The sequence below is a fragment of the Onychostruthus taczanowskii genome, unplaced genomic scaffold, assembly GCF_017590055.1.
Source record: "Onychostruthus taczanowskii isolate IOZ18803 unplaced genomic scaffold, ASM1759005v1 scaffold24, whole genome shotgun sequence".
Taxonomy (NCBI): domain Eukaryota; kingdom Metazoa; phylum Chordata; class Aves; order Passeriformes; family Passeridae; genus Onychostruthus; species Onychostruthus taczanowskii.
In genome coordinates, this window is record NW_024499684.1 from 8933153 (window position 1) to 8958618 (window position 25466).

At 62.1% G+C, this 25466-nt stretch overlaps 2 protein-coding genes across 3 annotated transcripts; both read left to right on the forward strand.

Moving 5' to 3' along the window:
- The first annotated feature begins 780 nt into the window (after window positions 1-780).
- Window positions 781-13592, forward strand: SLC12A9 (solute carrier family 12 member 9). 2 transcript variants are annotated; one of them, XM_041405835.1, is made up of 15 exons: window positions 781-1054; window positions 3125-3259; window positions 3412-3549; window positions 3781-4080; window positions 4298-4405; window positions 4512-4623; window positions 4719-4876; window positions 5142-5224; window positions 5534-5658; window positions 6964-7156; window positions 7324-7498; window positions 8222-8368; window positions 8821-9626; window positions 13315-13355; window positions 13465-13592. In XM_041405835.1, exons 1-15 carry the CDS (start codon window positions 874-876, stop codon window positions 13499-13501), a joined length of 2739 nt encoding a protein of 912 aa, XP_041261769.1. In that variant the 5' UTR covers window positions 781-873; the 3' UTR covers window positions 13502-13592. The 2 variants fall into 2 exon arrangements, with proteins under 2 accessions (XP_041261769.1, XP_041261768.1); XM_041405834.1 differs by having other exon boundaries at window positions 13315-13592.
- A 3358-nt stretch (window positions 13593-16950) lies between these two features.
- ECEL1 (endothelin converting enzyme like 1) lies at window positions 16951-25390 on the forward strand. Its single transcript, XM_041405837.1, has 17 exons — window positions 16951-17697; window positions 19502-19570; window positions 19725-19835; window positions 20417-20509; window positions 20737-20861; window positions 21252-21474; window positions 21615-21713; window positions 21811-21885; window positions 22327-22430; window positions 22643-22701; window positions 22834-22885; window positions 22996-23063; window positions 23170-23294; window positions 23521-23586; window positions 23797-23892; window positions 24420-24496; window positions 24742-25390. Exons 1-17 carry the CDS (start codon window positions 16954-16956, stop codon window positions 24839-24841), a joined length of 2286 nt encoding a protein of 761 aa, XP_041261771.1. The 5' UTR covers window positions 16951-16953; the 3' UTR covers window positions 24842-25390.
- Window positions 25391-25466: the final 76 nt, after the last annotated feature.

The following is a 25466-nucleotide window of genomic DNA, read 5'->3' on the forward strand; positions in this document are numbered from 1 at the left end:
GTGCCCACGCGGGTACTTGAGGCCGGAGCGGTGTTCGCCCCCGGCCGCACCGTGCCCCCCGCTCCCGGTGCCGGTGCCAACCCCATTAACCTAATTGGCGAGGCGCTCGGCCGCCCCGGGCGGCGGCGGCAGTGGGACCCCGGGGCCCGGGCAGATCCCAGCCCTGGCAGCGGGCAGGGGGGGACGGTGCCCCCGGGGCCCCAATTGTCCGGTAATTGGCGCGGGCAGCCGAGCCCGGCCGGCAGCGCCGCGGGGCGGGGGAGCGGACATCGGCGGGGGCTGTACCGGAGCCCCGGGGTGCCCGGGGCGCGGGGCTGCATGAGTCGGTATCAGGTGTTGGCCACTGGGGGGTCGGGGACAGGGGGCGCGTGGCGACGCGGGGGCGGGTTTTGGGGTGCGAGAGGAGTGGGGAGAGTTCGGAGAACGGGAGTGGGGGGACAGTGCCGGGTACGAGAGTGGGGACACCCCGGAAGGGCCGAGGGCTGGGGGTGTAGAGTGACCCGGGCTGGGGAGGAAGTCAGTGTGGGGGTGCTGGGGTGGGGCTTGGAGGGGAGGTGGAGGGGACCACTCTGGGAGAGCATTTTGGGACAGGGGCCGTGACAGGAGCGGGGGGCTGTGGGCGGGGCAGTAAGGGGGCGGGACCAGAGTGCAAGGGGGGGCGGGGCCTCGATGGTGGGCTAATACGGGGCGGGGCTTATCGAAGGGAGAGGTCGGGGGCGTGGTCTGCGCGGAGGGTCGTGGGCGGGGCCGTGTGTGGGGCGGGGCCCGGCGGGTCGGGACCGGGTCGGCGGGCGGGGCCGCCGGCGCCGGGGCCGGGGCCGGGACCGGACGCTTTTCGGGATCGGCGGGGCCCGAGCCGGGCCGGGCCGGGCCATGGCGAGCTCGGAGCGGAGCGCGCTGCTCACGTACCGCCTGTGCGGCGGTTCGGCCGAGGAGGAGCGGGGCCGGGAGCGCGGCCGGGCCGCCGCCGCCCCCCGCAAGCTGCCCACATTCCTGGGCGTTGTGGTGCCCACGCTGCTCTCCATGTTCAGCGTCGTCCTCTTCCTGCGCCTCGGTGAGTGCCGCCGCCCCCGGGGCATCCCCCGCTCCCGGCCGCGGCCCGGGGCCCCTCGAGAGTCACCAGCTCCGCCTGGTACCCCCAGCCCGGCCCCCCTCTAATCCCGGGGCCCCCGCCTCTGGAGCCCCGAGCCACCCAGTCTGGGTCGCCAGTGCCCTCCCAGTGCCCTCTCCTGGGCCTCCGTCTGTGCTGCAGTCCCAGTGCTCCCCTCCAGTGCGTACCCCAGTGGCCTCAGCCTGGGGCCCCCGTGCCTTTCCCCTGCCTGCTCAGTTCCGGCCCGGGCTGGGGTCTCAGTGCTGTGTGTCCCCACCTGACCCCGCTAGGCTGGGGGCTCGGGTCTCAGGACCCAGTGACAGGAACCCGCACTACAGGAACCCAATTAGGACCTTAGGGACCTGCGTAAGGGACGCTAGTTCAAAACCCTGGTGTTCCGGGAGTAGAATCCTGTGTCTTTCCAGTGTCTTCCCTAAACGGGATTCCAGTGCCTTCATGTCGTCCTGTCCCCTAGTGCTGGGACCCCACTGCATCTCGGGCATCCTCCAGTGGCAGGCTCCAGCACCTCAGTTCTCTCCCGCATCCCATTCCATGCCCCAAGGGCAGAACCCTGGTGTCCCCCAGCAGATACTCAGCTGTCCCTCTGTGTGTGTGCAAAGGGCACACATTGTTTCCCAGTCTGCCCCCAGTTTGGTTATGAGTCTGTTACTGTGACCCCTGGGAGACGTAGGGGTCAGGATGGGCATGGACCGGGACAGTTGGCAGCCTTTTGAGGGGCCTGAAGGGGTAGGTGCCCCAGCGTGGCCCGGGGCAGGTGGGGGCGGGCAGTGTTTGCTCTGCTCCGGGAACGGGAAAAGCTTTTCCTCTTTCGCTTTCCGCCCACGGAAAGCCCGGGGCGGGAGTTGGCTGCGTGCCCGGGGGGGCCCTGAGACCATTTCCCTCTCTGGGAGACCCCCCAGGATGGGGGCACGGCGCTCCCCTGTCATCATTCACCCCTTTGCCACTCCCCTGCTTGGGGACTTCATACAGGCTCTGACTCCCCCAGCCCCACAGCGGGCACCGGCCTCTCCCTGCCTGGCCTGGCCCCCCGACGGGGCTGTGTTACCCCGGGGACCGCGGGGCTGTAGGGGACGTGTCGGGTGGAGGGGAAGGAAAGCTGCCAGGAAGAGGAACTTTCCTACTCTGGGGGCCAAGGCTCTCCCTGTCAGCTCCCTTCTTCCCCCACACCTCACATGCTCCCCAGATCTCCTGGGTTAGCAGCCCCTCCTACTTAGCCCCGCAGGGCTTTTGGGGCATCCCTTTATTTCCACCAACACCCCCACCCACCCTTACATTTGGCACTCGGATGCTCCCCGGCTCTCTGGGGACCGCAGCGGGTGCCCTCAAAGCCAGCCTGTCGCCCCAAGGGCTCCTTGTGGTGCCGGTGCCCCGGTCACCCCCCCTTGCCTCTCCCGCGGGCACATCCGCGGCCTGGCCTGTGGCTGCGATAGGGCATCGCCCTCAGCCGCGGCATCCCCTTCCTGCCCGCAGTGTCGCCAGCCGGGATCGCTGCCGTCACCCCGGGCAGGGCCGGGGGGGCTCTGGGCCTCCTCTGCGGGAACACCCATCCACCCACCCCGCTGGGAGCGGTGCCGTGGCTGGCAGGGACACCCGGGCTGCCTCTACTTCCTGCTGTGTTGTGGGCAAGCGAGGCAGCAACGGGATCCCTGTGGAGAGCTCCTGACTCCCCCCTCTCGGGAACAAGAGTGGCAGCAGGGCAGGGGGGTCCCAGCAGCAGAGCCTCTTCCCTGTTTGTTTGGCTTTTGGGCACACCTGGGCCAAACACAGGTGGAAAATGGAGATACCCTGAGGGTGGGAGACACTGGTGTGTGCTGCTGTGGTGGGAGGTGGAAGCATCCTCATCCTGGAACGGAGGGGGCTGGCAGGTCCTGGGCGAAGCTGTGGGCACAGGGATGGGAGTGGCCATGTGCCTCAGTGGGGTGAGGTCTGTGTGGTGGCAGTGCCCAGGGACTCTGTCCTGCAGGTTGTCCATGCTCAGCTAATGGGCACGCTGGCCTCTCCCATCCTCGGCAGGGTTCGTGGTGGGTCATGCGGGATTGTACCAGGCCCTGGCCATGTTCGCAGTGGCATATTTCATCATTGGCATGACGGTGCTGTCTGTGTGTGCCATTGCCACCAACGGGGCATTGGATGCTGGAGGAGCCTACTGTATCCTTTGCTGTGGGTGCTGCTGGGACAGAGCACGTGGGACAAAGTTGAGTGTGCCATGCTGAGGCTGGGACCCTGTTGGCCTGGGAGAGAGGGGTGGGAGCATCTGATGGTGGTTTGTACTGCTGACATCTTCCCTTGACTCGAGCAAGATATGATCAGCCGTGCCTTGGGCCCAGAGTTTGGGGGCAGCATCGGGATCATGTTTTTTCTGGCCAATGTGTGTGGCAGTGCCCTCTATGTGCTGGGGCTGGTGGAAGCAGTGGTGGACAGCTTTGGGATCCCGCCTGGTGAGTACCGCCCTGCATGGTGGCAGGGGACAGCAGGTGTCCCTTACCTGAGCAGCCCTAGCGCTGTGCCAGGCATGCCAAGCACCATGCCCAGGGGAGCCAGCCATGGCTCACCCCGCCCTCTGGCCAGTGAGTTGGTGCCCATCATGCCTGACACAATGCTAGTAAGCTCTCAGCTCCCAGTGACCAGCCCCCTCTGAGCTTTGCTGATCCTGACTTGTCTCTGCCCAGGGCAAGAAGCGGGCACGGGCGTCCACGTCCTGCCCCAGAGCTACTGGTACGAGCTGCTCTACGGCACCGTGCTGCTGGCGCTCTGCCTCCTCGTGTGCCTCGTGGGTGCCTCCATCTACGCCAAGGCCACCTTCCTCATCTTCCTCATCGTTGCAGCTGTCCTGGGCACCATCCTCGTCAGCTTCTTTGCCACACGGCCCCTGAAGGTGCCCATCCGCCTGCCCAACGCCAATGGCACTGAGACTGATGATGGCTTCTTCACCGGCTTCTCCCTCAGCACCCTGCGAGACAACCTGGGCGGTGAGGAGAGGCTTCTCCCACCCTGCCTGCCGTGCCCACTGGCACTGCCACATCACATGGGGCTTGCTCGAGGGTGGGGCAGCTTGTGGGCACAAAGCAGGTGCTGTGGGGTGGTTTCTCCTGTATGTTTGTGTGTGGGGACATAGAGGAGAGGGCCTGTGGTGGGGCTGTGCCACCCTGGACAGCCTGTCACAGCCCCTGCCCGTATGTCCTGCAGGTGAGTATAGGGTGGACTACACCACTGGGCAGATGATGAGCTTCAGCTCCGTCTTTGCAGTGATGTTCAACGGCTGCACTGGCATCATGGCAGGCTCCAACATGTCAGGTATGGACAGGAGGTGCTTGGCAGGGTGGCACCAGGAACAGGAACTGGGAGAGATCAGGGGTGTGCTGTGCCTGTGGGCACTAATGCTGCCTGCTCCTGCCCACAGGGGACCTGAAGCGCCCGAGCTACTCCATCCCGCGGGGCACCATCTCTGCTGTGCTCTTCACCTACCTCGTCTACAACCTGCTGGCTTTCCTCATGTGTGCCACCTGCAACAGGTATGGCCACCTCTCCGCATGCCAGGGTGTGCCTGGTGCCAGGGCATGCTGGCCTGGTCTGAGGCAGATGCCTATGTGTCTGTGTCCCTCTCCAGGACCCTCCTGCAGAAAGACTATGGCTTCTTGCGTGACATCAGTATCTTCCCACCGCTGGTCACTGTGGGCATCTATGCTGCCACTCTCTCTGCAGCCATGAGCAACCTCATCGGGGCATCCCGCATCCTGTACGCTCTGGCCCGGGATGATCTCTTTGGTGAGTGCCCAGAATGCACTGGCACTTGTAGGAGCCCACTGAGCAGGTTGTCCCTGCTGGGAACCAGCCCTGACACCAGGGAACTCCCTTCTTGGTGTGGAGGTGATGGTTTGTGGGTTGGTGTGTGCCCATTTGGGTCACCTGCATGTCCTGGAATTTGCCCCCGCCCCAGCACTCAGGGTGGGGATGGGACTCCTGGCTGGTGGTTGAACCTGTGGCTGCCTACTGGGGTGTCCCAGCCTAGCCTCCCTGCTCTGCCTTGCAGGCCGGGCACTGGCACTGGCCAAGAAGACATCTGCCAGTGGGAACCCAGTGATGGCAGTGATCCTCTCCTGGCTGGTGGTGCAGGTGAGTTTGTCAGCAATGCTTCTTTCCTTCACCCTCGGGTGAAGGTTGGTTGTCACCTGGGCTGGGTGTTGTGGAGCCTCCCCCACTCCCCCTGCCCTGTGTGTCCTGCTGCAGTTGTGCCCTGCTGCAGTTGTGCCCTTCCCTACCTGAGGTGGGAGGGATCCCATAAATTAAGGATAAATCACAAAAAGGCAAAGGGATTCTTGTCTGTACCCTTACCCATCATACCCCTGGGATACACCCCAAGTGGACAGGGCACATGCCTGGCCTGCCATCCCAGGGTGTGCATTCACCCTGTGCTCTCTGCAGGTTGTGCTCTTTTCTGGGAAGCTCAACACCATCGCAAGTGTCGTGACAATCTTCTTCCTCCTGGTTTATGCCACTGTCAACCTGGCCTGTCTGGCACTGGAATGGGCCTCGGCCCCCAACTTCAGGTACCCACTGCCACATGAGAGAGAGGCTGTGCTGAGATGCTTGGCATGCACCCATCCCTCCATTCTTCTATCTGTGATTCCCCTGCTGCCCCTGTGCCAGAGATTTATGATGAGGTGGTGGGCAGAGATGCTGAACACCCCTCTCCTGGGCATTAGAGGGACAAAGACACCCCTATCCCCGGGGAGAGAGAAGGGGACAAGTCCTGGAATGGCACTGGCTTGGCACAGTTCTCGTGCACTGGCACTGCTTTGCTGAGTGGGTATGGATAAATCCAGCACCACTGGGTACCACCCACCCCCTCCCCTTAGGCTTTCCAGAGGTAATTTATAGCCTGGGCCCGGCCGGCTTCCCCCGGGCAGTTTGCCAAGCAGTGATGGAGCCCACTTTCCATTAGCGCTAATTAAACTAACGGAGAAGGGGGAGGGAGGAAGGAGGATTCTGGGTGGGAGGAGGAGAAAATATCTTCCAGGAAGAAGGAGTATGTGTAGCAGGCAGGTCCAGCCTGTGCTGCAGGGTGTGGGGTACTCTGGTGTGAGGCTGGGTTCAGAGGGCTGCCCAAATCTGGGGTGCAGGGAATGGCCAGAGGGAGCCTGATCTCCCTCCTGGGTGATGCCCACTGATGGCAGGGAGAGTCCCCCAGGTGGACAGAGGTGTTGCACAAGTAGGGCTGGGTGGCACTGCCTGGGAGTCCTCCAGAGGTCCCATTCCCAAAGGAGAGCTGATGCCTGTGCCAGGCTGTAGCTTGACCCCATCTGCCCTGCCCAGCTGCTTCCTTGACTTGGCAGGGAATGGGGCAGGATCAGTGCCTGGGGGGAGCCTGCTGGGATGGGTAGCAACAGGGCCCTCACCCACGCCACATGTGATGCCTCCCCCCTCCCCTCACTGAGGTCTGCATCAAGCACAGCGGAAAAGGATTTTAATTACATTTCAGGAAAAACAGCAATTAGAGAAAATAACAGCTTCTCGCCTCCCCGCCTCTGCCTCCCTGCACCAGAATGAGTGGGCACCATGGCTGGCAGTGCTGCCATGCACTACCTGGGTGTTCCAGGACAGTGCCAGCCCCATGGCCATCATTGCCCTGTTTGCCCATGGCTGGCAGCAACAGGCTGCCCACTGCCCTGGGAGATACCATCTCCCCTCCATAACTTCTTCTCCAGGCACATGGAGGAGACACGCCCTGGGCTGGCACAGCGGAATCACTGAGGGTGGGTGGTGTGGCTGTTTGGCACAGCCCCTTGCTGTGCCCTCCCCACAGGCAGCACGGGCACCACATGATAGGAGGTGTCCCCTCCTCCCTGCTGCAGGCCCACTTTCCAGTACTTCACCTGGCACACGTGCCTGCTGGGCATCGCAGGCTGCTGCGTCATGATGTTCCTCATCAGCCCTGTGTCGGCCTCGGCGTGCCTGGGCTTCCTCCTCCTCCTCCTCCTTGCTCTTCACTACCTCTCACCCAGCAGCACCTGGGGCTACATCAGCCAGGCCCTCATCTTTCACCAGGTAAGTGCTGTCCTCCTGTTGTCCCCTTATGGAGTGGAAAGCTGGTGTCCCCTGGCAGCTCAGCTGTGTCCTGGGCAGCATGTCCTCAGAACTGGCATCCCCAGGGGGTGGTTTGGTGAAACAAAAAGGGTTCCTCACCTGTTTCCCTCCCTCCCTCCATCCTCCAGGTGCGGAAGTACCTGCTGATGCTGGATGTGCGGAAGGACCATGTCAAGTTCTGGCGCCCGCAGATGCTGCTGATGGTGCAGAACCCGCGAGGCAGCGCCCGCCTCATCGACTTTGTCAATGACCTCAAGAAGAGTGGCCTCTACGTCCTGGGCCATGTGGAGCTGCAGGACTTGGGTGAGGATCTGCACTGTCTCCTGTGCTAATGGCTTCTGCACTTTGCTGTGGTGCCAGAGGACTCCTGGGCTTCTTGGGTTGACACTGCTGACCAGTTGATGGCTGGGGAATGTCAGCATTTTGAGCATGTGTGGCAACATTGGGCTTGGCTGCTATGGGGGACATCAGTGAGTTGTGTCTGTCCCATGCCTCCTGTGCACATACACTTACACATGTGTGTGCACAAGTGTCCATCCCTACATGTGCACATGGGGCTCCTGCGTGTGTCAGTGTTGGCATGCACATGAGGCTTGTGCCAGCCAGCACACACGTGGGCACACACTTGGCACAGCCTTGCACACATGTGTGCCTGTGTCCATCCTCACCTCATGCCTGCTGCTGTGTGTCCAGGTGTCTTGTGGGTGTTTGCACTCTCATGTGTGTTGGTTTGCACACATGTGCTCTCCCTGGCACATGACATGGCTGATGCACAGGCTCTGTTCCCCCTTCCCTGCTGTTGCTGTGGTGACTAATGGCCTGAAATTGGGGAGTGGGGATGGGGCTGCCTGGGGTTTTTTATGAATTTGTGTACAATTTTATATCGCTCTCTGTAAGCACCTACATCCCCCTCTCCATCTCACAGGTGATGGGGTGGGCACAGGGTTTCGCAGCAGGGGTGGACACCAGGGTTAGCCCAAGTATGGGATATCTGTTCCACTGATGCTGCTTTTGTCCCCCACCCAGACATGCTGCCCTCAGATCCGCTGCAGCCCCAGCAGGACTCGTGGCTCAGCTTGGTGGACAAACTGAATGTCAAGGCCTTTGTCAGCCTCACCCTTGCACCCTCAGTACGGCACGGTGTCCGGCAGCTCCTCTTCACCTCTGGCCTTGGTAAGTGGTGCCTGGTCTGGACATGGGTGAGGGTCCATCCCGCTGTCCCTGTGGGTTGAGAAGTGCCAAGGGGTTTGGAGGAACCTGGATGGTTGATGCCAGAGCCAAGTTTGCTCTTGGAAGCATCTGGGATAAGCTGTAGGCATTTTGGGGTTTGGAAGCATCACTGTTGTCAGTGTTGAGGGGCTTGAAGACACCCAGATGAGATGTGCCGAGGGGTTTGGAAGCAGCCAGTGTGGGCAGTCCCAAAGCCAAGTGGGAGAGGCATTGAGTGGGAAGTGCCAAAATCGAGTCAGGGCTTGGAGCTATCTGGGTGCCATCCTGAGGGGTCTGAAATTGGCAGGGTGAGCAATGCTGAAGTCAGGCTGTGGCTTGTTGACGCCTGCAGTGCCAGGAGGGCTGGTGGAGCCCTCTGCCCCTGCTCAGCTGGGCTGGTGTGCTCTCTCTGGCAGGTGGGATGCGCCCCAACACCCTGGTGCTGGGTTTCTACGACGACGAGGCACCGCAGGATGGTCTAGCCCGGCACCCTGCCTTCACCAGCGCCCGTGAGGAGGTCCCCCTGGGCTTCCCCCCGCTGCGGGCACCCACCACTCCCAAACAGCTGTCAGCCCGGGAGTACGTGGGCATTGTGGCTGATGCCCTGAAGATGCTTCGCAATGTCCTGCTGGCCCGGCAGCTGGAGAGCCTGGACAAGGCCTGGGAGCTGCGGCGGGCCGCCAGCCCCCCGCCCACCATCCACGTCTGGCCCGTCAACCTGCTGCGGCCCGACAGCGCCCGCTACGCCGACACCTGCAGCCTGTTCCTGCTGCAAATGGCCTGTGTCCTCAACATGGCACGGGCCTGGCGCCGCGCCCGCCTGCGCCTCTTCCTCTGCGTGGAGGCAGGCACCATGCCCCATGCCCAGGAGGAGAAGCTGCGCCAGCTCCTCAAGGACCTGCGCATCCAGGCCCAGATCCAGCTGGTGCCCTGGGATGCCATCACCCGCCTGCACTGGCAAACCTGCCAGGGACCTCCAGGAGGGCCAGCGGAGGAGGAGGAAGAGGAGGAAGGGGTTGTGAACTTCCCGACCAACACCACCCTAGTGTCAGATGAGTACGTGTGTGCCGCCAACAAACTGGTCCTGGAGCAGAGCCCCGCGCCAGCCGTGCGCTTCCTGTACTTGCCGCGGCCGCCGGCCGACACCAGCCTCTACCCGCTCTACCTGCACCAGCTGGAGCTGCTCACCCGCGGGCTGGGCCCCACCGTGCTGGTGCACGGGGTGAGTGCCGTCACCAGCACCCAGCTCTAGGTGACCCCCAGGTCCCCCTCAGCTCCCTGCACACTCCTTTGCCCAGTGCCTTTAGCAGCCTGAGGATGGCTCCAGTGTCTCCACTCTGTTGGACAAAGAGGGTACCCCACAGTGAGAGGTGGGTGCAGGGAGGAGGCTTGATTTTTGGGGATGTCTCCTGCAGAGGATTAAAGCTGCCCTAGCAGGATCCTGGCACAGCTCTGGGTCTGGACAGGCAGCACGGTGCATTCACGGTGCCTTTTCTTTGGAGTAGGGCATAGCAGGGTCCTGGGGGAGGCAAGCACTGGGTGCCCCAGTTGTCTGCTGGGAGCCCCTTAGCTGCACTCTGCAACCCCCTCTGTACTTCCTCCCCTGCCGCAGCCCCCATCCTCTCCTCCGCCAGCTCCTCCGGGCACCCAGCCAGCAGCGGGGATTGATTAAAGGCAGCCTCGACCTTGGTGCCCCAGCTCCCCGCCATCCTCCTGCCTTTCATTAGGAAAAATTAAATGGGAAAGGGTGGGGGAGGGGAGCCAGGAGGCCTGGGCTCCCTGTGTGAGGCTGGGTGGGTGTGGGAAGCAGTCGGGTGCTGGCCCTAATGGCTGCAGTGTATGGCACCCTGGATCTTGCTCCGTACCCCCAGTGCTGTTGAATGGGGGCTATCCAGATGCTTTAATCTGTAGTCCCCCCCCACCCCTATGGCTGCTGATCCCCTGGTGCTGGCAGGAAATTTGGAAATTATTTGTGGTGGCGTCCTTACCCACACACCTGGGTCTCCTGACCTGTTTCTTGGGGCATTTTTATTTCCCTCCACACATCATGACCTGCAGGGGGAAGCTGGCCTTGCCCCCTGCCCTCCCTTATTGATTAGAGGAGGGCAGGAAATTGCCTGGGTGCTGGACGATAAATCCTTCGGGTGCCTGGCGAATGGGCAGTGTGCCCAGTGCTGCCTGATGGATTGCTTCCTATTAGCCCCAGCATGGGGGGCTGCTCCCAGCCAGGCTGAGCTCCAGCAGGGTGACAAGTGTGGCACTGCTGCCTGTGCCTCTCTCACCAAACCTGGCACTGCTGGCTGGCAGCTCTGGTCAGGCAGAGGGCTGGCAAAACCCAGGTGATTGGGTGCAGCTGGGGGGAAAAATGGTGGAGACCCACATTTTGCAGTGGATTGTGCCCTGGCTGGGGAGGAGGGGCTGGGGCTGGCTTTGCTCTCTGCTGCAGGAGATGGGTGCCCTGGGGCGAGCACCACGCATCCCACGGGATTTATTTACAAACAGTTGGAAGCTGGCACAGGGTAGCCTGGCACCAGCGGGACCCGGAGGCCTATAATGTTAATTATCACCACGTAATTAAAAGCCCATAAAAAGCCTCACACTTCATTAAATTAAAGCTTCCCCTCACTGTGCCCATGGGCTCCAGCAGAGTTAACCTTGGCCATGCCAGGCACCAGCACCTCTGCAGGTGGGGTTCCAGGGCTAGGGGTGCATGGGACTCCAGGATCAGGACCATGCAGCCCCCCACAGCATTGTAGGGGCTTGCAGCATTGCCCATGCATGAGCACTCTGTGACACCGTTTGTGTCACACCTGGGCCACGTGTGCCTGGGCACATCCAGGGCTGCTGTCCCACTCAGTGATGCCCACGCACGGACATGGACACGTGTGCCCATGGCACCACTGCAGACACACTGTCACACCCGCCGTGGCACGAGCAGGGGGCTGACACGGGCACGCACATGCACAGCCAGGTGTGTACACGCAGCATCGCGGCCGCTGCAAAGGCAGCGCCGCGCACCCGCAAACCAGCTCTGGCACACAGCGCCCACGCGGCACACACCTACACAAACAGCATTTTTCCTCTTTCCCAACAGCCAGAGGTGCAGACAAACAGCTGCATTCACACCCCTGCATCTCCTCCAGACTCCCACCCATTGCTGTCTGTGCCCAGAGGGAATGGACTGTACAGAGAGCACCCGTTTGTGCCTGCTCCCTCTGTGCCTTGATTTCCCTGAGCACAGCCCAGTGCCAGCCCACCAGCACACAAGGAGGGATGTGTGTGTGTATGTGTGTAGATGTTCAGGCAGGGATACGCATAAACGAGGAGAGAGTGTGTGTGCATGTGCACATGGCAGGGGATGCTGTGCTGGGGGCTGTACGCGTACACGAGGGGTGTCTGTATGTGCACACAGGTTGGTGTGGCTGTATATACCCACCCCTAGGTGTGGCACCCTAATGTGCACACGGGGCTCCAGGAAGGGCGAGCCAGGGGAGCACACACCCTGTGCATTCGGGGTGTGCAAACTGGCACATGCATCTGCCCAGAACCCCAGGACTCTGCTGCCAAGCGGGGCAGGGGGCTGCGGGGGTGGGTGCCCATGCCCCTGCCGTGCGGGGGTGGGCAGCCAACAGGGCCTCGGCTATTTCTTGGAAATTTTGCAGCATTCATTTCAGTGCAAATAAAAGCTGTCATTGCCGGAGAAATGATACTGATCGGGGTCTGAAAAGACAGCAAATTACCCGCCTGAAAATGCACCGCTGGAAAAAAATGCATATTAAACACACAAAAAGGCACTTTGCCATCAGCCGCGCTTCCCCCGCCGCTCCAGAATAACCACACTTTACATAATTCTCCCTCTCCACCTCCGAATTAATTTCGCAGACAGAGGCAGAGGCAACCCTCTGACAATAGCGGAGGGGAGACGCGGCGGCGGCGGGGGGAGTGGGGCTGGGGGCTGCTGCGGGAGTGCCTTGCTCTGAGCTGGGGGCACGGCAGGAATGGGATGCCAGGTTTGGAGCCTGGGGAAACCGAGGGGTTTTGGGGGGGAGGGGGGCGACGACGACGACTGAGGGGTTTGGGAAAGGTGAGTCCACGGGTGAGAGTTGCGGGTAATGGATGTACCCAGCTGTGGGGCGGAGCACTCTCGTACTCCCGCCTTGGGTGCTGGGGATGGGCCTCTTTGGGGTGGGACTTGTGGGGTGATGCCCACCCTAAACAGGCAAGTCTCGGCCCAGGTGTTTCCTACAAGGGACAACCCCTCGCTGGTGCAAATCTTCGCCAGGCATGTGGGTGCACCAAAAGGACACCATGAGGCCGTGCTGCCCACCCAGGCTGACACTCCCAAACTAGCACCCCTGTAAGAAACCCCCGGGAACCTGCCCTATTTTATTGGGCGTGAAGGCACCATGCCCTGCACCCCAGCACTGCCGCGGGAGCACAGCGGGCAGAGCGGGGTCACAGTGGTGATGGTGGGGGGTTCATCTGGCTGGGTGCTCAGCACTGAGGGGCTGACAGAGGTGAGAGCGGATGGCGGAGGTTGGTACCGCGCTGCTTTGCATTTTCAATGACAGACCCATGCCGGGTGCTCGGGAGAGTGGAAAAATCTTATTTGTCACCTGCTGGCGATGCACGGAGGCTCCCGCGCCGCGGCTAATCTTGGGGAAAATGAGGATGCCGGCGGGGTGGCCCGCGGGATGGGCAGGGCGGAGTGGGGCGGGCGAGCTGGGTGATGATGAGCGCCGGGCCGCGGGATGCTCACACCCACCTGGTGATCTCTGGCTGTGTTGGCCCCATGGCACGGATCCTGCTGTTGGGTGTGAGTGGGCTGGGCAGTGCGTGGGCATCCAGAAGCAGGTGCCCTGTCCCCCAGCCCAGTCTGCAAAGGGGTAAACTATTTTCTTCCATTCCAGCTCCAGCAGCAGCTGCTCGCCTCGCAGTACCAGTTCCACAGGTTTGCACTGCTTGCGCACCCTCTCAGGGCACTCAGCGGACTTTTTTTGGGAAAGTCAACATTTGGAAGAGGGTGCAGGCACTACCTGATGCCCCATATTTACCCACAGGTGCCCATCCCACAGCTGCTGTATCCTGACTTTTTGAGATGCCAACACCTGCGGGACTCTGCAGCGCTCTGCGGCCAGCTCAGATTTATCCATTATTTTATATCCACACGCCTTTAATTTTTACAGCCCTGTTGGAGCAATACCCAGGGCTGTTAATAACACCAGGCCCTCCCCGCCCCCCACGTGCATCCATCATGCTCCAACCAAGGTACCAAGTGTGTCTCAGGCCTGGGTGAGTGCAGGCACGGGGAGTGCCATGCTCCTGTCTCCCAGCCAGCAGCCTCATGAGCAGCAGGGTGGATTCCCTGTGCCCACCCATGAAGCAGCCTGACTGGGTGCCCTTGCATCCCACTGGAGTTGGTGATACCTGGCTGCTTTGGATGCCTGAGCCTGAGGTGTCTCTCCCGTGGGATTCATGGTTCTCTCTGCCTTGGCATGTGCCCCATGAAAGCTGAGCTGCAACACCTGCGCTTGTGTTTAGTGTGCCAGGGTACGCGTGGATGGCAGTGAGTGCTTGAGTGTGAGAATGTGTGTGAAGGCACAGAGTGTGTGTCTGTGCTGGTGCGTGTCAGTGTGTGTGAGTGTACACGTGATGTACATGTGTGTCACTGCCTGTGCAGGTGCTGCTGGGTCTGGCTGCTGTAGAAGGCACCATGCCTGGGCCATGCCCAGCACCCCAGCACAGGAAAGAGCAGCCTCAGCAGCCCCAGGCACCAAGAGCTGAGCCTGGAGCCAGCCCACAGTACCCACAGGACAAGAGAGCAGGTCCCACATCACCGAGCCACCTGTGCCATGACAAGCAGGGCCCCATGCTACAGCACAGCACCCAGTATGTGCTGTCCCTCCCCAGCACGCAGGAGACCCAGAGCTCCCTCTGAGCACCCGGGGATGTGCTGGCACGGGAGAGTGAGGGTAGCAGGGCACCCCTGAGTGCCACAGGCAGGATGGTCGAGGGGTGCCAGAGTACCCAGGCACTGCAGGGGGTCACCGTGGGAATTGCTGGGCTATAAATCTCCTTGCTGGGCCCCCCCGTGGCAGAGCAGCTCACGATATTTATGTTGGGGATTTATCTGCAATGCAGTTTAATATTCCCGGACCTTTGCGTGTGTGTTCGAATGCACGGCTTCCTCCTCGTGCCACCCCTGCCACCCCCGTGCCCACCGTCTCACTCGGAGCCTTTCAGGCTCTGTCTCCTGCCCACCCACAGTCCTGTCGCCTTGCACCCAGTCTGGCAGAAGGGCTCCGGGCCGGGCCGGGCCCCGCAGGGTTCCCGGGCAGGGAGGGCGGGGGTGCCGCGCCGCCGGGATGCTCCTGGCACAGGCCGTCGGCCGTGCCCACCCGTGCCCCTCCTGGGTGTCCGGCTGCCGGGGGCTGGCGGCAGGGTCCCCGGACGGGGGGTGCCAGGCGGACTGGTACTGCCAGCCCTGTGCCAGCCCCCCCTGGGTAAAGGGGCCCAGGGACACCCCTGCCCTACCTCCCCGCCGGCGAGGATGAGGTAAGGCTGGCGGGTGGCACAGGGCTGCTTCTTTTGCATAATAATCTCGTTAATGGAGCCTGGCCTGCGAGAGAGCCGGGCTGGAGACACCACCCCCTCCCCGCCCCGCCGCCTCCCTCCGGCCCCGCAGCTCCGCCAGCCGCGGCGCGGGGCGCGGAGCGGAGCGGAGCGCGGGGCGCACAGCCGGACCGGTGGCGCGGGGTCGGCCAGTCCCCGGCAGCCTCCTGACACCTCGAGAGAGAGCCGGTGAGCACCTCCAGGGTCCCCGAGCATCCCGGACCGCGACCCCGAGCATCCCGGCAGCGTCGCCCCAGCATCCCGGGAGCATCCTCCAAGTACCTCGGTGAGCAAACGACGAGCGACCGCCGAGCACCCGCGTACTTCCCGGGCAGCAGAACGAAGATCATCCCCCCAGCATCCCTCGAGTACCTCGGTGAGCACCCCGCGAGCAGCCCGGGGAGCAGTCCCCGTGCCTGCCGGCTAGCACTCCCCGAGCATCCCCCGAATATCCCGGGGATCATCCTGAGGAGCACTTCCCGAGCACACCTCGAGCAACCCTCGATCATGGCCCCGGGCACCAAAGGCATCATCCCGGCATCTCCCTAGCACCTCCCGAGCATTTCCCTACCATACCGGCAAGCACCTTCCCGAACATACAGGGCAGGCAGCATCCTCCGAGCATCGCGGGCAGCATCCCCCGGGAACCCCCGAGCATCCACTGAGCATCTCGGGCAGCGTACCGAGCAGCATCCCTCGAGCTTCCTGGGCAGCCCCCTGCCCTCCCCACGCTTTGCCTTGCCGGCTGCCGTCCCCGCTAACTTTCCGACGGCAGCAGCTCCGTGGCACGGGCACTGCCGGGCTGCTGCGCCGGGGCACAACTTTGCCCAAGTTGCGGAAGGAAAAGGGGCACGGGGCAGCCGCGCTGTGGGGATACTGGCCACCTCCCGAGCAGCTTTTTGTCCCCAACCCGTCCTCCCCCACCTGCAAATCCAGATACTATTCTGCACCAAGCAAGAAGCGGAGTCTTCTTTTGAACTCCCCCCCCCAACCCATATATGTCCCCACCCTCCTTTCCCCGTGGGCAGACCCCCTCCTCCCCCGCGTGTCACCCTGGCAGACACCCCTGCCTGTCGTGCACCAGCCAGTGGAGAGGGGTTGGGTGGATGGTGGTGGTGATTGTGGGGGAATGCTGTAATATGTCCACGGGGTGTAGGGTTCCCCCCAGACGGGAATTAACTTTGTTCACACATCACGCACCACGCCACAGTTTGACACAATGCAATGCAACACAGCACACCACCACCCCACACAGCACAATGCAACACCGCCTGCCACGGCGCAGCACCAGCCGTGCAACCCAGCGTGGGGCCACACAACCTGACCCAGCCCACGGCACCCCAGCCCCATGGTTCCCCTCACAAATCTTCCCAAAATCCCTCTTTCCCAAGCTGCTCACCCCATCCGTACCTCACCCAGAGAGACTGGCAGCCCTGTGCTCCCCCTGGCTGGGAAGGGTTCTCATGGAGCTGAGTTTGGGTTCACTGGATCACCTTGGACATCCACCCAGCATGGGTGCTCTGGCTGGAGTGCTGTGTGGGTGTGGGGGTGTGAGATTATCTGTGCCAGTGACTGAAACCTGCCATCATGCAGGTGTCCTGTCACCAAAGGAACTGGCAGAGGGGACAGCCATGGGGTAGATGTGCCACCAAGCTCCTGGCACTATGGACAACCTCAGTGCTAGCAGTGGGGCACACATGGGGACGGATATAGAGGCAGCAGTGACGACAAGAAGCAACCCCTCCGCCCTTGCTCCTCCCAACCCCCTCTTATCCATCTCCTCTGCCTTTTCCAGGAGCTTCCTTACTCACCCGGACATCAGCACTTCCCTCTGGCAGGCACGGCTCCGGCATGAACTGTGGGCTGCCTGAGCCTGCGCTCCACCTGCCCTGAGCTCCCTGCACCAGTGCGGCTGGCAGGGAGCCCCATCCCCGGCCATGGAGAAGACCTACTCGTTGACAGCCCACTATGATGAGTTTCAGGAGGTGAAGTACGTGAGCAAGTACCAGAGCGGGACGCTGCCCAACGGCTTCGCCCTCCAGCTGGGCGCGGGGGCCAAGAAGCGCCGTGGGGGGCTGCCACGCTGGAGCCGCCGGGAGGTCTGTCTGCTCTCAGGGCTGGTCTTTGCTGCGGGGCTCTGCGTCATCTTGACGTGCATGCTGGTCCTCAAGTACCTGGCGACCGAAGGGGACAGCTACTGCCTGGAGGGGTGCCAGGAGAAGAAGGCCTTCCTGCGGGCATCCCGCTTCCTAAGTGCCAACATGGATGCTACCATCGACCCTTGCCAGGACTTCTACTCCTTCGCCTGTGGCGGCTGGCTCCGGCGACATGGCATCCCTGAGGACAAGCTGGTGTACGGCACCATCGGGGCCATCGCCGAGCAGAACGAGGCCAAGCTGCGGGCGCTGCTGAGCCGCCCCGTGCGGCGCCGAGCCCGCGCCTCGGCAGAGAGGAAGGTCAAGGAGTTTTTCCGCTCGTGCCTGGACCGGGCTGAGATCGATCGGCTTGGCCCCCGGCCCATGCTGGAGGTCATCGGGGAGTGCGGTGGCTGGGATGCCCCTCCGGACCGCAGGGACATCAACGAGCTGCTCTACAAGACACAGGGCGTCTACAGCGCTGCCGTGCTCTTCTCCCTCACCGTCAGCCTGGACGAGAGGAACACTTCCCGCTACGTCATCCGGGTGAGGGCACCGTGCCCCTGCGACTGCCCCTGCCCCAGCCACCCAGCAGGGCCACTGACACCTGCCTGATGTCACTGTCCTTGTTGCAGAGGACTGAGTGCCTGCGCAGTGTCTGGGCTTGGCTATAGCAGATGGCTGGGCTGGGGACCCCTCCTGTCCTTGGGGACCCTCCTGTCTTTCCAGCATGGGACCCCTGTGTCAGGCTACCCTGGGCTGAGGGTGGCACCTCCAGGACAGGGCTGGGGACATGGGCAGAGGGATGCACTGAGTGAGGCAGTGCCACCTGCCTGGCTGCTGAGGACAGCCCAGCAGGGCACCAGGGTCTCCACAGTGCTGGAGCAAAGCCCCTCACCTTGGCACTGTGGCTGCCACCTGTACACAGGGGGCAAGTCCCAGGCAGAGGCAGGGAGATGCCCACCAAGCCCCCAGTAGTGTGTCAGGGCATTTTCCCATGGCTTTCTCAGTCTTTCCCACCCCTGCCAGACCATGTCAGTCACCCTGAGGTGCCACCAGAGTAAAGGTGGGCTTTACCTGGCTGGCCAAGTCTCTTGGTGGGTGTGGGGGTGCAGTGGTGGGCATGGTGGGAGCACAGCAATGGCACAGCGGGGATACCGTGGTGGGCTCGGTGATGGGCATGGAGGTGGGAATAGCAGGGAAAGGGAGGGCACGGGTGTGCATGGTGGTGGCGTGGTGGGGACGAGGTGGTGGTGATGGCGAGGGCAGTGGGGGGACACAGTGGAGGAGACGAGCCGCCCGGTTCCCTGTGAGATGGTGGGGCAGTGGGATGTGAATGGGTGTGCAGGGCCGGGGCCGCTCGCTGCCGGCTCCGGGCCGCGCGTGTGTAACACTAGAGGGAGCGTCTGCCACAGGGAAAGGGTGGGCGGGCTGAGCGGGGACCGGGAGTGCGCGGGGAGGGACACAGTGGACGTGGGGGGAGATGGGTGTGACAGCCAGGGCTAAGGGTCAGGGCTTGGGGTATCGGGGGGTTGTGCGAGGGGTGTGAGGGGACAGGGTGTATGAGGGGGCTGAGGGTGTGTGTGGGGGCCGCAGGTTTCAGCATCTGCAAAGGGGGCAGAGGTGATGAGGGAGATGGGGGAGGAAGGCTGGAGGTGGCCCTGGCTGTGCTGCGGCTGTGTGAGTGGAGGGGAGATGCTGAAGTGAGTTGTGGGGAGCTGATCCAGAGACAAGGAGAGGGGGCATGTGTGTGTGTGTGTGTGTGTGTGTGTGCGTAGAGCGGGGTAAAATGGCTGGTGCCCATGTAGGGGTGTGAGCATCCATGGCCGTGTGTCCAGAGGGGCGAGTTCCCTGTGTGCTTGTGTGTGAGTGTGCACGTACCTGAGCAGTGTGCTCAGGTGTGTGCATGGCTCGGGGGCTGTGCCTGTGGTTACAGCCCAGCAGGGCTGAGTGTGAAGAGCAAGGGTGTCCATGCAGCTCGCCATGCAGGCTGCAGCGCTGCAGTGGGGCTGGCCATGGGGCAGGTGGGGGACACCAGGGAGCAGGGACGGGCAGAGTGGTGGCAGCACAGGGCTATGAGGCAGCCTGTGTGCCAGTCAGGCCATGGAGCAGGGGCCTGCTCTCTGCCCAGCACTCCCAGCCTGTTGCATGCTGCCTGCTGCAGCTGCAGCAGCCTCTAGCAGGAGGGAAACTGAGGCAGCGACGTGCCCGTTCCTGGGGCTGCTCCAGCGCACTGCCATCCTTCGGCTCCAGGGACACCAGGGCCACTCTGCGGCCCGGGGAAGGCGAGGGGTGGCGGGCTCAGCACAGCGCCCTCCCTCTGCTCACCCAGTGCCCGTCTCTTGCCCAGATCGACCAGGACGGGCTGACCCTGCCCGAACGGACCCTCTACCTGGGGCAGGATGAGGAGAGCGAGAAGGTGAGGGGGCACAAGGATGCCGTGGGGACACCAGCAGAGGGACCGGCAGGCAGCATGGCTGGCAGACAGAGGGCACCCACTGCCAGCAGTGCCAGGGACTGGGGTGTCAGGGGACAGTGGGGGGTGGCCCTGAGCATCCTTTTCCTCTGAACAGATCCTGGCTGCATACCGAGTGTTCATGGAGCGACTGCTCACCCTCCTGGGGGCTGAGCACGTGGAGCAGAAAGCCCAGGAGATCCTGCAGCTGGAGCAGCACCTCGCCAATGTGAGAGGGATACATGCCACGAACCTTGGGGTGCCCTTGTCCAGCCTTGGACATCCCAGCCACAGATTTTTGGGGACATCCATATCTGCTTCTGAGCAATCTCATTCCAATCCCTCCATGGGGACTTCCACTCCCAGCCCTTGGGGACCTTCAGACCTAGAATTTGGGGATCTCATCCTCTTGAGGACCTCACAGCAGAGCTTCAGGCAGCCAGTCCCACACCCTGAGAACCCCCAGTCCCAGCCCTTGGGGCAACCACTCCAGCCCCGCATCTAGTCCTTGTGAGGCCACTCTGGACCCTTGTAGATTCCATATACAGGTCTTGGGGACATTATTCTGGATCTTGGAGGGACATGTGTTCCCATTCCTCAGAGAACTCAGTTCCTTGGGACCTTCTGACCAGCCCTCAGGGTCCCACCGGCAGCAGAGGGTTCCTGGGGCAGGGAGTGGGAAGGATGTGGGTCAGTACCCACATTAGAGCTGCCCTGTTGCCCAGTCACGTGCCCCATCCCAGTGTACTATCCCTGTGTCACCCTCAAGGTGGGCAGTGGGATGGTGACAGCCATGCCCACCCTGTGCAGATCACAGTGTCCGAGTACGACGACGTGCGCAGGGATGTTGGCAGCATGTACCACAAAGTGACCCTGGCTGAGCTGCAGCGCATCACTCCCACGGTGAGTACCCCTGGTGCCAGCCTGTCAGCCTGTCCCCCATCTGCCTGTGCCCCACACTTGTCCCTGTCCCCCTGCTCCATGCCCTCAATGCTCACCACCTCTCCCAGTTAAATCCACTTGAGGATAATGCACTCCTCTGGTGGGAGATTGGAAAGCCTGGAGGGGTCCCCTCCAGGGTGGCATGGAGTGGGGGTCCCCATGCCCCCTGACAGTGCCTGCCCTGGCAGCTCAAGTGGAAGCGCTTGCTGGACCGCATCTTCCATGACAACTTCTCGGAGGAGGAGGAGGTGGTGCTGCTGGCCACCGACTACATGCACAAGGTGTCCAACCTCATCCGTGTGACACCCAGCAGGTGAGAGGGGCTGGCACCCCTGTGCCCCTGGCACCTTTCCCAGCCTGGCAGGGGGAGCAGGACAGCTGTGCCTGGAACCTCCCACCATCATCCTCCTCCTGCTGGGGCAATGCCGGGCTGGGCACAGAAAATCAGGGGAGGCTTGTGGGAAAAGGCCCTGTTGTGAACCCCACGGCACCCCGGTCGTGCCTGGACACCTGCTGAGCCACTCCTGCCAGAGGTCAGCAGACTCATCGCACATCAGGGAGGGACACGGTGCCAGAATGTCCCTGTGCCCCCACCAGCCATGGCCCCCTGTGTCCCTGAGCAGAGTGTCCCCATCCTGGCACATGCTGCCACCCTTCCCTGTGCCTGGGGACATGCTGAGGGCTGCTCCCGTCCCTGTCACAGGATCCTTCACAACTACATGCTGTGGCGCATCGTGGTGGTGCTGAGCGAGCACCTCTCCACGCCCTTCCGCGACGCCATCCACGAGCTCTCCAAGGAGATGGAGGGCAATGAGAAGCAGCTGGAGCCGGGTAAGATCTGCCTGAGCCAGGCCAACAAGCACTTCGGCATGGCCCTGGGAGCTCTCTTCGTTGAGGAGCACTTCTCCTCTGCCAGCAAAGCCAAGGTAGGTGATGCTGCCTGTGGGCAGGAAGATACCACAATCTCCCATCACCTTGCCAAAGTGCCTACTGCCCCCACCAAGGGCTGTCTGGCTGGTGATGGATGGTGGAGATGCCACGCCAGCACCATGGTGACCCACCATAGGTGCAGCAGCTGGTGGAGGACATCAAATACATCCTCGACCAGCGCCTGGATGAGCTGGACTGGATGGACGAGGAGACACGGAGAGCAGCCAGGGCCAAGGTAGTGGCCCCTAGCATGCACTCCTGTCTTTGGCCCCATCACCAGTGCAGAGGCACATGGGATAGGGGCCTGAACCCACCACTGATTTTGCCCACAGCTCCGGTACATGATGGTGATGATTGGGTACCCTGATTTCCTGCTGAAGCCAGAGGCCATTGACAAGGAATATGAGGCAAGGGATAGCTCAGGAGCATGTGAGGACATGGGGACATAGTGGGGGAAGGTGTTCCCCACATTTGCATCAGGCTCTGTGGAGGCACCACCCCAAAACAAGCCCCCTCCTGGTGCTCACAGTGCTCACTGCTGGCAGGGTGCCCCACACCAGCAGTGCCATACAGTCCCTGGGGTCTGGGATGGTGTCTCCTTCCCCACACTGCAGCTCCCAGAGCTCAGCCTCATCCTTGGCAAGGACTGGGGGTGCTGGTGTGGTCCAAGGACCTCATGGAACTGACAGAGAAGCAGCTGCCCCTATGGACACACAGCATGGGACATGAGAATACACTTGTGACACATCCACACCGTCACCAAGGCTCACAGGGGTGGGAGGACACCACAGGCCTGCCCTCCGCACTCTTGGGGCTGGCATCTCCTCTGATGTAGCTGTGCCCCCCAGTTTGAGGTGGATGAGAAGACCTACTTCAAGAACATCCTCAACAGCATCGCCTTCGGCATCAGGCTCTCGGTGAAGAAGATCCGGCAGGAGGTGGATAAATCCACGTGGGTATCCCCTTGCCCTGGGGGGACATGGAGGGGCCCAGCATGGTGCCACCAGTGTCCCCTGTCCCCATGCCCAGATGCAGCCTACAGGCTGTAGGCAGAAGGGCACAAGGATGCCAGGAGTGCCCCCCCTGTTCCCCAGCTGTGCAGAGGGATGGCACTTCCATGTCCCTCGGTGTTGTGCAGCCCAGCACTGCTGTCTCTCCTTGCAGGTGGCTGCTGCCTCCCCAGGCACTGAACGCCTACTACCTGCCCAACAAGAACCAGATGGGTAAGCACTGCCCGCCCCCGATCCGCCCCTGGGGCGGGATGGGAACAAGGCCCAGGGTCCTGTGGCGCTGGGTGATGCTGTGGGTGGGTACAGGGCAGGGTGACACCCAACAATGTTCTCCTGTGTCCTCAGTGTTCCCTGCTGGCATACTGCAGCCCACACTCTACGACCCCGAGTTCCCGCAGTGAGTGTGGGGCTGGGGGATGGCTGGGGCGTTGCCATGTCATGGGGTCACCCCTATCCCTGCCAGCACCGTGCTCTCCACTCTCACACCTCTGTTCCCCACCCAAACAGGTCACTGAACTATGGTGGGATTGGCACCATCATTGGGCACGAGCTGACCCATGGCTACGATGACTGGGGTGAGTGTCCTTCCTATATCCTGCCCGGATGTGAGGATGGTCTGAGGCAGCTAGGCAGGACACCTGGGTCCCTTGGGACTCCTGGAGGTGGTGGTTGCCTTGGCAGGGGGACAGTACGACCGGCACGGGAACCTGGTGCACTGGTGGACGGAGCGGTCGTACAGCAAGTTCCTGAAGAAGGCGCAGTGCATCGTCAACCTCTACGACAACTTCACTGTCTACAACCAGAGGGTGAGACCCCCCTCTCACCCAGCACAGCTGCCCCACAGTGGGGTCACTGCTGCCCCATTGCTTAGGGCTGGGTGCCTGCAGAACTGACTCTGCCCTGTCCAGTCCTGAGACCAACAATTCATCACACCTTAGCTTGGAAATTCCTCTGGGCATTGGCTGCAGCCTCGGTGCCAGCATGGGGATGGGGACACCTCTATTCCTGCTGTCATTTCTCCTCTCTTGGCAGGTGAATGGCAAACACACACTGGGGGAGAACATCGCTGACATGGGGGGGCTCAAACTGGCCTACTACGTAAGTGTCCCCCACCCTGGGTGTCACAGCCATTGGGCAGCTGCTTGTGCCTTCCCTGTTGAGTGGGAGGAGATGCCCCAAGCCCTCCTCACTCCCTGCAGGCAGGGGTGAGCACAATCCTGATTGCTGGTGGCTGGGGCCTTGGGGGTGGGTCCAGGGTGGGTTTGGGGGAGTACCCAGGCCATGCTGAGGGCACCCCTTGTTCTCCAGGCCTACCAGAAGTGGGTGAGGGAGCACGGCCCCGAGCACCCCCTGCACCACATGAAATACACACACGACCAGCTCTTCTTCATCGCCTTTGCCCAGGTGAGCCCCTGTGCTCCTCACAAGTAACAGCTATTGAGGCAGGAGGGTCACCTTGTGTGGGGCCAGCAGCCCAAAGGGATGGGGAGAGGGACTTGGGCGACCCAGGGCCAATGGCCAGGAGCTGGGCTTGGCTGCATCAGCAGGTCCTGGGCTCAGGGTACAGAGCCCTGAATGAGCACCCCACACTGTCCTGTTGTTCCTGTGGACCCTACAATAATAAATTAACGTGTCCTCCATTCCAGAGGCTGCAGAGTGACAAATACATTTGATCCCAAAATTCTAGGAAACCCTGCAGCCAGGCAGCTTTCAGTCAACCCCAGAGGTGCTACAATAGCAAACATGATTCCACGCACTCCCAGCCCACTTAGACCATGTACACGGGCTCCTGGGAGACTGTACAATAACAAATTCAGTCAGGGCATCACTGCCTTCAATCCCTAGCAGCCAGAAGGGCCATGGTGTCCTGGTGGTTGCCAGGACCCAGTGTGCCCTGTGTGGTTTGTCCATGGAACCTTTTTCCCCTGCAGAACTGGTGCATCAAACGGAGATCCCAGTCCATCTACCTGCAGGTGCTGACAGACAAGCACGCCCCAGAGCACTACAGGTACTGTGTGCTCCCAAAATGGGGAGGCTGGGGGCATGGTGGGTGCCAGCCTTCCCCACAGGTGTCAGTGCTGTGCAAAGTGGGAGGAGCACCCTCTGGAGTGCTGGTGCCAGCAGATTTTGGGTGATATCCATGGGGCAGGGGTGGGGTTCTGCTGGGGTGAGCACATGCTATGAGTGGGGTGTGAGGCAGCAGTGCAGAGGGCAGGGGGTACAGAGCTCTGAGGTCCTCCCCTCTCCCGGCAGGGTCCTGGGCAGTGTCTCGCAGTTTGAGGAGTTTGGACGGGTCTTCCACTGCCCCAAGAACTCGCCCATGAACCCAGTGCACAAGTGCTCGGTGTGGTGAGGCTGATCCCCCTCCAGCAGGCTGGGACCCTCCATCCCCTCCCTTGCCTAAATGACACTTTATGTCCACTCCCCAACTTCCCATCTCCTTCCCATCTACAAGGGTATAGGCAGCAGAAACACTTGAGTTGCGCAGATGCCTCCTGCCCATGCCCCTCCCATCCACTGCCGTGTGCAGTGAGGCATTGTCATTCCCCATGGAGGAACAAGGGCATGCCCAGGCACCCCTGTACCCCCTTTTCTGTCCACCCAGCCCAAACCCTTCATCCAGCCCTACCACATCCATCCCAGTCAGTCAAGGCAGGGGGAGGACTCCAGTGGCTCCAAGGGGCTGCCCCATGCCAGAAGCCTCCCCTGCACGGTGCCCTCCCTGCCATTCCCCATGCCAGCCCATCCTGTCCATGCGCCAGCCCTGCTGAGGTGGGGCACAGCGGTGCAGCCGGGCTGGGTGATGGCAGGCAGGCACTCGGATACTGCTGTATGTTTCACTGCTGTTTCTGGTCAATAAAGCACTGGATATGCTGGGTGGCTGCCAGGGGCCATGGCCAGGGGATGGGAGCAGTGGGCAGCACCCCCAGCCCTGCCCACATGGCACAGGCACCCCCCACTCCATGAGCACGCCTGTC